The 11,301-nt window shown below is 42.7% G+C and overlaps 1 protein-coding gene across 6 annotated transcripts in view; it reads right to left on the bottom strand.

The window, feature by feature from the left end:
* Nucleotides 1–298: 298 nt before the first annotated feature.
* Nucleotides 299–11,301, bottom strand: part of qrfprb (pyroglutamylated RFamide peptide receptor b) — a 28,803-nt gene continuing 17,800 nt past the window's right edge. For 2 of the 6 annotated variants that reach the window (XM_086196237.1, XM_086196235.1), the window contains 6 exons: nt 7,451–7,852; nt 6,295–6,453; nt 3,050–3,111; nt 2,376–2,611; nt 1,709–1,806; nt 299–1,624 (listed from right to left, as the gene is read on the bottom strand). In XM_086196237.1, coding sequence (XP_086052363.1) covers nt 1,227–1,624; nt 1,709–1,806; nt 2,376–2,611; nt 3,050–3,111; nt 6,295–6,453; nt 7,451–7,852 — 1,355 coding nt within the window. In that variant the 3' untranslated portion in view covers nt 299–1,226. Of the gene's footprint in view, nt 1,625–1,708; nt 1,807–2,375; nt 2,612–3,049; nt 3,112–6,294; nt 6,454–7,450; nt 7,978–11,301 lie in introns of all 6 variants that reach the window. The other 4 variants (XM_086196238.1, XM_086196239.1, XM_086196234.1 and 1 more) reach the window with 2 other exon arrangements.

The raw sequence follows: 11,301 nt of genomic DNA on the forward strand, positions 1-11,301 counted from the left end.
TTTTGTTGACCAGTCTTAATTTATGGGTTTGTCAGCAATGGGATCTTACTTGTGGGAATTTATTCATTTTGACCTAAAACAATCAAGTCCCACAATTAAGAGATGTCTTTTTTTTAATTATTAGGTCATTTTTATTCAGTGGCGCAGTTTTAACGTACGAGTACATGATGTTCTTTGCAAAACGGTGACAAGAATCTTGGTCTCCAGGAAGTGACGCTCGTGACTGAAGCCGTTAAAATTAGCATCTCGTGATCGGGATGCAAAAAAAAAACCCCCACAGAGACTGTTTTGTTTTGGTTTTTTTGGTCATTTTGTTTTCTCAGTGAAATAATTCTTCCAATGCACACAACAGATACCAAAAAAAAAAACAATTTATCAAACATGTCATTTCAAAATGTTGGAACAAAAACCGAAAAAATATTACATTCTTTCCTGTCGCATTGACAACACACAGACTCCACGGCACAGTGACGCAAATACATAGATACTTCAACAATTCTAAAGGCTCAAACTTCCCCCAGTGCTTCGTCTGACAGGCGTTTTCAGGCTTTTGTTTGGATCATTTCCATGGCAGTTGTGTAGGAAAAACATGCTTCGTGGTGAATTGATTCATTTCGCCCAGCGACCGACTCAACCGCTTTCTCTTGTTTTTGAGTTAAAGAAACTTGACTGATGGGCTTGAACCTGCTTTTAGACTTTGTTTTAACAAAAGGATGTCGGTTCAGACCAAATGCTCGAGCTTTTTTAAAAGATTTAACACTGACATTAAAAAAACCAATAGAACCAAAATACATGAAACGCTAGAGCATCTTTCTGTACATGAGAAATGGAGGGGGGGGGGGGTATTGTCAAGACATACACAGTAAAATAGCTGCTCATCCTTTTTAATCCGAGCTGTAGAACTGAATTAACCTTAATAACGACAAGGGTGCTTGAGGCATCGTCCATTATCCTTCACTGCTGAGAGCCTGGTTTAGGAATTTCTTTTTCTTTTTTCCCCTCAGTTCCAAAGAGTTCCAACATCCTTCCCTCCGACACCTCAATTAATGCTCAGAGAGAGAAGCTGAATGTCAGATTTTGGACATCTCAAAATTCTCTATCAGCACCGCAGTCGCAGTTGGTGGGCAATCTTGTGAGACAAAAAATCTGATACAAAAAACCAGCAGCAGGTAGAAACTTGTGCCATTGATAGATTTATCAGCCAATAGGCTGACTGGCATGAGTCTTCATTTGACCTGCGAGGAGCTGTTTGCGATGAGCTCGGTTTGAATGGTGGAGAACTTCTCCTCCATTATCTCCAGGGAGCGTTCCCCCTGCGATGAACTCGAGGCCCCGTGATCCCTGGAGAGCTGCTTGGGTTGATCGCTTTCGTCCGATTCCCGGAAAGCTTCTCTACTCTGAGGTTTGACAAATTGCACAGATAGTTTAGGTGCCAACACGGTGCCGCCCTGCTGGTTCGGTTGTCTGAGGCAATGGGACAAAGTCGAGACGCAGCTTTTCTTGAAGTTCTCGTTCATAAAGGCGTAAACGATGGGATTGTTGAAGCTGTTGAAGAAGCCGATGGCCTGGACGATGGCGACCATCATGTTGAGCGTCACGTCGTCGTACTTATTCTCCAAGTCGTCTGGAAGATGAGACACAAAACACAAAGGTCATGTAACTCCAACTGACAGAGCACTGAGGCTTTCATGCTCCCAGCCACGCTCACAGTATTCAAACAGCATGTGGATCGTGTGAAACGGTGCCCAGCAAACGGTGAACAGCAGAACCACGGTGATCATCATCTTAACAGCCCGCTTCTTCTTCCTGTGGGAGGTAAAAAAAGAAAAAGAAAAGAACCTGAAAAATGAGGCACCCTCACTGAGAAGACTTTGGGGGTCAAAGGTCACTGACAGGTTCACGTCATATGGGGATATACTTGGAGGTAACTGAATTTTGCAGTTTTCAACAACAACAAAAAAAATTATAAATACACCCACATTGTGAATGTCGCAAATTTCAAAAATAAAATTCACAAAAAAAAAAAACCTGGAATGTTGTCAAATTTGAAAAGGAAAAGATGAGCCCCCCCCCCCCCCCCCACCGTGAACAGATGAGTGGTATAGAACATGGATGGATGGCGACAAGTCATAGCACCATCCAGTGGTTACAGGAAGTCAGCAGCAATATATATATATAGTGTGTGTGTGTTCTCTAGCACCACCTCGTGGATGCAAGGAGTGATGTTTGTGCCACGGTGCTCACGTTAGTTATTTGGTAGTAACGTCCCCAATGTTTAGGCTCCCAGCTTTCCCTGTTTTTCACGTCGGCGCCATTGAGGGAAAAATGTATCCCAGGTGAGAAATAAAAGGAGATCCCTCTGCTGTCAAACCCACCTGGAGGTCTTATTGATCTCCCGGTGATTCATAGTGTTGAGGACCGATGAATCCCCCACCCGTTTACGGATCCACAACTCTATACCGATGCGAGTGTAGAGGATGAGCATGGCTGCCAAAGGGAGCAGGAAAAGAGCCACCATGATGAAGGTGCTGTACACCTGCCTGTGGGTCAGAGAGCGCCATCTCTCCTGACAGCACACGTGGTAGTTATCGTACAGGAAGTCGTACTTCACCTGAAAGAGAAGGAGACCAAGAGGTTTTAGGTTTTAATCCCAGACCATCATATATGTCGCACAATCTTCTATTTTTCTAATTTTCTGACCCTCACTCTGGGTTGATGCATACAGTCATGTCCTAAAGTCTGTTTTGTTTTTCACACATCGGTATGGTTGCCATTTGTTTGCAGCCCAGAAGGAAACCTTGACTTCCTCTGGTTCATGAATGCACTAGACAGGTTTTCCCTTCAGGTGTCCCTCTGTCTTTGTAGAGCCTTCTTCAAGATGCAACGATTTGATTTTTACATTTTTTTTTTTTAATATCTACTATTTTCTGTTTCCTTTCAGGTACAAACTTGAATGTGCCCGCAGCTGTCATGGAGGTTTGTGTTAACGGCTGAGTGACGCCAATGGAGGGGGTTTGTGTGGCGAGGTTTGCTTTGAAGACGTACGCACCTCCAGTTGTTGCACAAAGAGCATCGGTGAACCCACGATCACTGAGGCGACCCACACAAGCCCTGGGGGATGTAAAGAATTACTCATTACTGAAACAAGCTAGGCATAAAAAAAAACCTCGAAGTGTAGCTAACAAATAGTACAAATACTATACAAAGCATACTGTATAATAAATGCAAGTAAAATTCAAAGGTCTGGGAGTCACAAGAACTCACATTCTTGAGTCCAGTAATTACCCTGCTGTCAATCATGGTTCCCTCTCCTCATTCCCGCCTGCTTCTGAACTTTCATTCCTTCATGCTGCTTTTGGTCACTTCTTTCATTATAACAATTGAAAACTACACTGATAGAGCGATGTTGAATTAGATTACTTTGAAATGCTTCCGAACAGAGATTACATGGTCTTACTCTGATAATAGTAACAGTAACAAATGTAAGTTCAGTACTATCTTATACTTCAGTGCTATCTGGTGGTTCAGTGCAATCTGACACTTCAGTGCAATCTGACACTTCAGTGCTATCTGATACTTCAGTACTATCTGATACTTCAGTGCTATCTGATACTACAGTGCTATCTGATACTTCAGTACGACCTGATACTTCAGTGCTATCTGATGGTTCAGTGCTATCTGATGGTTCAGTGCTATCTGATACTTCAGTGCTACCTGATACTTCAGTGCTATCTGATGGTTCAGTGCTATCTGATACTTCAGTGCTACCTGATGGTTCAGTGCTACCTGATACTTCAGTGCTATCTGATACTTCAGTGCTATCTGATGGTTCAGTGCTATCTGATACTTCAGTGCTACCTGATACTTCAATGCTACCTGATACTTCAGTGCTATCTGATGGTTCAGTGCTATCTGAGACTTCAGTACTATCTGATGGTTCAGTGCTATCTGATGGTTCAGTGCTATCTGATGGTTCAGTGCTATCTGATGGTTCAGTGCTATCTGATACTTCAGTACTACCTGATACTTCAGTGCTATCTGATGGTTCAGTGCTATCTGATACTTCAGTACGACCTGATACTTCAGTGCTACCTGATACTTCAGTGCTATCTGATACCTCAGTACTATCTGATGGTTCAGTGCTATCTGATACTTCAGTGCTACCTGATGGTTCAGTGCTACCTGATACTTCAGTGCTATCTGATACTTCAGTGCTATCTGATGGTTCAGTGCTACCTGATACTTCAATGCTACCTGATACTTCAGTGCTATCTGATGGTTCAGTGCTATCTGAGACTTCAGTACTATCTGATGGTTCAGTGCTATCTGATGGTTCAGTGCTATCTGATGGTTCAGTGCTATCTGATGGTTCAGTGCTATCTGATACTTCAGTACTACCTGATACTTCAGTGCTATCTGATGGTTCAGTGCTACCTGATACTTCAGTACTACCTGTTACTTCAGTGCTACCCTATACTTCAGTGCTATCTGATGGTTCAGTGCTATCTGATGGTTCAGTGCTATCTGATACTTCAGTGCTATCTGATACTTCAATACTACCTGATACTTCAGTGCTACCTGATACTTCAGTGCTACCTGATGGTTCAGTGCTATCTGATGGTTCAGTGCTACCTGATACTTCAGTGCTACCTGATGGTTCAGTGCTATCTGATGGTTCAGTGCTATCTGATACTTCAGTGCTATCTGATGGTTCAGTACTGCCTGATACTTCAGTGCTATCTGATGGTTCAGTGCTATCTGATACCTCAGTACTATCCAATGGTTCAGTGCTATCTGATACTTCAATACTACCTGATACTTCAGTGCTACCTGATACTTCAGTGCTACCTGATGGTTCAGTGCTATCTGATGGTTCAGTGCTATCTGATACTTCAGTGCTATCTGATACTTCAGTACTGCCTGATACTTCAGTGCTATCTGATGGTTCAGTGCTATCTGATACCTCAGTACTATCCAATGGTTCAGTGCTATCTGATACTTCAGTGCTATCTGATACTTCAGTACTATCTGGTGGTTTTACTAATCAGTGTTTGCATGTTTGTCACATCCATTCAGGTCCTTAATAATTGAAAGGCCCAACGACTAATTGATGAATGCCACTCACTTATCAGTCTTTTAATGAGGGCCGTTGCTTACCAAGACATGACGAAACCTGTATGAAAATGTTTGACTATTAAAACAAATACGCCTTTTGATCATTTGTTTTCCCTCCACGTATGTAACCAGCAGAAATCATGCGGTGGGGTAGATTTGCATTATTGCAAAATACATAATTGCTTCCTCTGTGGGAGGTGCTGTGTGCATCCATCTGTCGTTTTTGTTTTTGTTTTTTAGCAGGATCCCTATTAGATATCTGTGTGGACAGAAAGGTGATGCGTCAAGGTAGGAGACATGAATTTCTGGAGGAGATCTGGATCGAGCTGAATAACCTGAGGTGGACGTACGCACGATCCGGGTGGTTTCTTTTTTAAAATGTGTCAAAATTCACTTACAACTATCATTTAATGCACATTTTTCAAATGTGATCGTGGTTAATTGGTGATGCTTCATTCTTGTAGTCTGATTATGCAATCCAGATTACATGCAGTCTTTTAATACCCTGTCTGTGGTGAATGTTAAAATTGGTAAAACATGCGGTTTGTTAGGATTTCCTGTTTTGCAGCTGAAACAGAACATCGAGCGTGACAGTACGTCTGAGATGAAACCCGGTTGTCAGACAGACTTTATCCTTCTGTCAAGCCATTTCTCTTTTTAGCCATCAAACACGAGGATGCACGAAGCAGACGGTCATGTTGACAATGAAGTCAGGCTCTAAACCTAAGGTTTGTGATGCCGATTAGCCCTCACTCAGTCTGCATGCTGATGCAAGAAGCTGCAGCACATGCAGTGTTGACATACTCGCCTGCACATGCGCATTTTGTGGTGTCCCTGGAGCATTAGAGCGTGTTCGTTACAGGGTTGATCAGGGATGAATCACCTCCGGCTAACACAAACAGTTCATCTTTGACAACTTCAAAATGAAATTGCAATGCTAATAAAAGAGGGAAAACGACAGTAGCGCAAATCTAGATGACTTTTTAGGCATCGTCGTTCTACGCCTCCACCGTCTGTGGGATTGAAGCTGTTAATTCACCTTTTCGTGAGTTTTTATTATCGCCGTCATTAAAAGCAGATTCACTGAGTCAGGTGTCCAGACGTGGAACAGTACAGCTAATTCACAGATGACGACCTTCCTTGAAGTGAGAAAAAGAAGTTGGCAAACCACTCAAATACCTAACATCTTGAATGCTCTCTTCGATGAGTACTGCCTCCTCATTTTCAGTGGGTAAACAATACCCTGGTATCTCTCAATGGCGATGCAGGTCATTGTGAGGATTCCTGTCACTATGGCGGTCGTCTGTACAAAAGGAACCGTCTTGCATACCAGAACACCTGCAGGAGAGAAACACACAAAGATGTGATACAGAGAAACATCAGGAAGTTTAGACTTTTATCTGTTACAGCGGAGTTCTGAAACGATCGCGGGTGAGAGCTACTCCTCAGCATGACATCACGGTCTGATTCACCCTGAATGGTAAAGACAAGCCCCTTCATTAGCACATGGTTGAAGATACACGGGGATACATGCAGAGAGATTCATAGGACAATTCATAAAAGCTAAGCAGCACTTTTTTGGAGGGGGGGGGGGATTCAATGAATACATCATTTAAACTCCATGCAAACAAAGGTCTTGTTTATTTCTCTATTTCTGCCTCTTTGTATTCAGTTTCAAATTAACCTGCACTTTTATTTGGCAGTTGAGTCTTTTACGTTTATTTCTTTGTTGCTCCATTTATACATGTAGACTGTGTATACATCGCTCATTCATATCATCATCATGGCTGTTTACGTTCTTCATATCAAACATGCTCACACTGATCCATTAAATCTAATCCATAAATCAAATTTCAAAACAAAACAAAACAAAGGCTGTAATGCAATGAAATCACGTCACTGTACTTGCTATATTAATATTGGGTTGCATAACATTGGCTGTGACCGCATTTACTAATCACTGCACTTGTCAAAAGTAAAAAAACAAAGACAAAACACAGCTCCTTATAGGACCTATAGTATAGGGGCTCTACGGAGAGGAACCACGCTCCTGATGCTGATGCAGCGAAATGGTTTATCCTACATCTTTGGTCCCCGGTTGTTCTCGTGGACCTCGTGCGCGTGGTTCTGTCTGCGACCACGTGTCAATCATATAATATCATATATATCATAATATCACGCGACAGCTCGACACGTTTCATTTGATCTTCAGTTACACTTGAGCAGTTTCTGTTACTAACGCTTCCAGTCGGACTTTTAACTCAACGTCAGTTCAGGAAACATTCGATCACGTTTTTTTTTTATTTTTAACTGTGTTAAAAGTTTTCCAACTCACCTCCGAACCATTCAGACGAGATGTTCTGCAGCAAAGTGAAAGGCACGCAGAAGAAGGTGATGAGCAGGTCACTGACCGCTAAGGAGCAGATGAAAATGTCTGTCGCCGTCTGCACCGCTCGCTTCTTCACAACTATGTAGATGACCAAACTGTTTCCGGCCAGAGCCAGAACGAAGATCACCACGTACATGATCACGAAGGTGGTCTTAGCGCTGTAGGGCAACTCGGGCACGTAGACGAGCGGCTGGATGTTGTAGGTGTTGATGAACTCCTGGCGGCTCAGGTTGTAGTACTGGAGCATCTCTTGCAGTACTTCTGGAGTTATTTTTGTAGACTCCTGTCGAGATTCGGTCGAAGGTGAAGCCATTCTGATGATACGCAAATTTGGATCATGGGCCGGAGCTGCTGGCGGGGAGGAATAAAGACATCAGGGCTGAGATCTTCTCTTGAACCTGCAGCTGCATGGATGGATGCTGCGCTGCTTTCTTCCCTACACACAGCTCAACCTGCTGCTGCTGACGCGGCTTCTGTGTGTGTGTGTGTGTGTGTGCGAGAGAGAGAGAGAGAGAGAGAGAGAGAGAGAGAGAGAGACCCTTCGATGAATCTTTGGCCGACAGGAGCCTGCTTTTCCTAAGCAAAATTATTTTAAAAAAAATATCTATGTAATAGTAAAGAAAACAAAAATACTTCAATACTAGTTTGAAGTCAGGTTTATTCTGACCTTTTTTCTCGAAATTCGGACTAAAATAAGAATTCTGACTTTTTGTCAAGTTCAGATTTTTAATCTATGATTCCTCGCTTAATTTAAAAATAAAAGTCAGAATTTCCAGGGAAAAAGTGTTCAAATTTCATGGTTAAAGTCAGAATCAAGTTTGGAGGAAGAGATGAGACATTTGAGTGAAATGTCAGATTGTTCTTAATATCATTTTGCTGATCCAAGTAACGCCAGATTGTGCAGCGTGAGACGTGGATTCAAGTCTCGCTCATGTCCCGTTTACAACACGGCGTTTCAGAACTGCAACCAGACCACAAACGTCCATAACCTCACCTTCCTATCATCTTTTCCTCTCCTCTTTACACATTTTTGAACTGCCGTCATCATAACCTGTTGCACTTTGTAGTTTGGCTTTGGTGTCTCGCAGTCTCTCTGTGTTTCCACAGATCCACCGGAGCTCCATCTCTCTGCACCAACCGCCGCCTGCATCGCCCCCCCCCCACCCCCCTTTTCCCTGCTGTTAAACTGCCCTGCGCTCCCCTCCCTTGAACTCCGCTCTCCCTGACCCCCTGCCTACCAGAAGTACACATTTTGTATTCTACACCCTTTTCTTGTCTGTCACAACATCTATTGCATGTCTGTCCGTCCTGGATGATTGATCCCTCCTCTGTTGCTCACCCTGAGGTTTCTCCAATTTTTCCCTGTCAAAAGGGTTTCCTATGGCGTTTTTCCTCAGTCGATGTGAGGGTCTGAGGACAGAGGATGTTGTTACGATGCCATGTGAAGCCCTTTGAGACAAACTGTGATGGGCTCTACAAATAAAATTGCCTGGCCTTGCCCTTTTTATCCTACCTGTCTTATTACTTGTGTTTTTGTGATATTATTTAAGAATTTAATCTCTTCTTACCATTGTTTTTTAGCTGTTCAGTGTTTGTTTTGGGGTTTTTACATGCATGGTGACAGGGGATCCTTGTAAAAATGAGCTTTCTCTCGAAAGCCCTCCCTGTTTAAATGTGGGTCAAATAGAGTAAAATAAATAACAGAGAGGGAGACGGGAGCAGAAAAATACCTGACGATATCATTGTCCTATATTAAGAATATCTGATTGTAGAGGAAAGATCGGAAAACAGATTTTACAACCACAGACTGCTCCTCAGTTCCTGTTTCAAACTGGGAGACAAAAACTGGTTTTGTGAATTCAAAAAGGCGTTAATTGTTTCAGTTTTGATGGGCCAATTTGTTTGTGTGTGTGTTTACATTACACGTGTTTGGGAACTCTAGTTACTTTACTTGGAAGCACAAGTATCAATTAAGGCTTAAAGAAGTACCAATACTAAACTAGATTCATCTGATCAAATTGTTGTGTCATTAAAAAAACATATTTGTAAGAAGAAAATAGCCGTGTGACTTAAAGTAGCTGAAAGTTTTTGCTGTTGTGGTTTTACTGCTTTCATATGCAGTCAATCATCCAGGGACCCTGGATTTGCACCACTTATACTAGTACAGTTTTACTGGTCAGTAGAACTCAGCTCGATTAAAAACAATCTTTTAAAAGCTAAAATTCAATTCTTGCTGAGCAGTTTGGGTTCAAAAGCACATTGGCATACACAACATAATTCTCCTAAAGCACCATCAAATCCATAAATTTGGGGAGGATTTATTTTGTTAAAAAAAATATGCGGTGTGAATCTCGTAGCAATATTTGTATGCAGTAAGAGGCTCTAACAGGATTCGTGAACATCCATTTGATTTAATGGAAATGCGGCTTATTTTAACAGGTGACAATAATCGTTACAGTTCACTTCTGCTGCGAGATAGGACTTAGGTTGAGTTGACATGCTAAATGTTGTTTTCCCTGTACGTCTGCACACTTCTTTGTGGCCCAGCTCAGTCATTTTGACAGGCTGGATAGTTCAGTTAAGAAAATTCTTGAAATTGCTAAAAATTTGAGTGGCAGCACTAATATGTCAAAGTCTGTGTTTTTCACTCTTCAAAGCTGATGTTTAGGACTTTTTTTTGGTTGCGTACCTGTAAATAAACGTTTTTTTTTAATGGAGTAAGAAACCAGAACGAGTTTGATTCAAAATGCATATTTGCAGGAAAATCTTTCATAGGAAGGAAGAAGTATCAAAAATGGCACCTATATCACCTGGGCAATGTGTTGTTTCCTTTGAGTTTTTTTTACAGGGAGTCGACAACAAAGTCCGTCCTGATACGAGGACTCAGCATGATGGCCCATTCTCTTAGGGCGTGTTTCCACTGGCTCACTTCAGCTCGGGTCGGGTCAGGTCAGTTTGGCCCCGTTTCCACTGGCCCCAACAAGGTACTAACCATTACCATTTTGGTCCCTGCTCCACTGGGGTTCCAAGCGAGCCGAGCGGGTACTAAAACTTGACGTAAACACATAGTGGGGCGCTGATTGGGTAACTTACCCGCTTACGTCGTCTACTTCATATCATCTTAGCCTCCGTGGAATTCTGGTCGATCGCTTGGTAAAGTTTTGTATACTTTTCTTGTGTGTTCTGTTTCACCGCTTGAAGCCTTGCCCGTTTGTTGTCCCTTACTTTTAGTTTAAGCAAAAACCACTGGCTGAGCAACAGGCATAACGCTGTCTCCATGTCAGCCATTGTTGTTGTGTGACACTCAAATTACACCAGGGAACTCTCTGCCAGTGAGTCCACCCGCACTGACGTGGTAGCTAGTGCTAGTGGAAACGCACCCGTGCCGAGCTGTCCCCACCCGAGCCGAGCCGAAGTGAGCCAGTGGAAATGCACCCTTAGTATTTAAAATGAGCTCTTTCTTGATATTCATCATTCATTTCTTGGAAAGTCGAGGTTCATTGGCAGTGACCCTGACAGTTGACCACCAAAAATCGTTGCAGTTTATTGTCGGGTCCAAGGGGAAATTCTTTCAAGGTGGTGTCGCGGAAGTATCAGGGTCAAGTTAGGTGACAGTGACCTTTGACCACCAAACTCTCTTTCGTTCATCCTCACGTCCCAGTGAATGCTCTTGAGATATTGTGCTTATATGAGGTAATCGTAACCTTTGACCTCCAAAGTCTTTCCAGCCCATCGTTGAGTCCCAGTGGACATTGGTGCCAAATTTGTATCAAATTCTTTGCAGGAGTTCCAGAGAT

The sequence above is a fragment of the Aulostomus chinensis genome, chromosome 23, assembly GCF_037954235.1.
Source record: "Aulostomus chinensis isolate RoL2024-O1b breed Wild chromosome 23, RoL_Achi_v1.0, whole genome shotgun sequence".
Classification (NCBI taxonomy): Eukaryota; Metazoa; Chordata; class Actinopteri; order Syngnathiformes; family Aulostomidae; genus Aulostomus; species Aulostomus chinensis.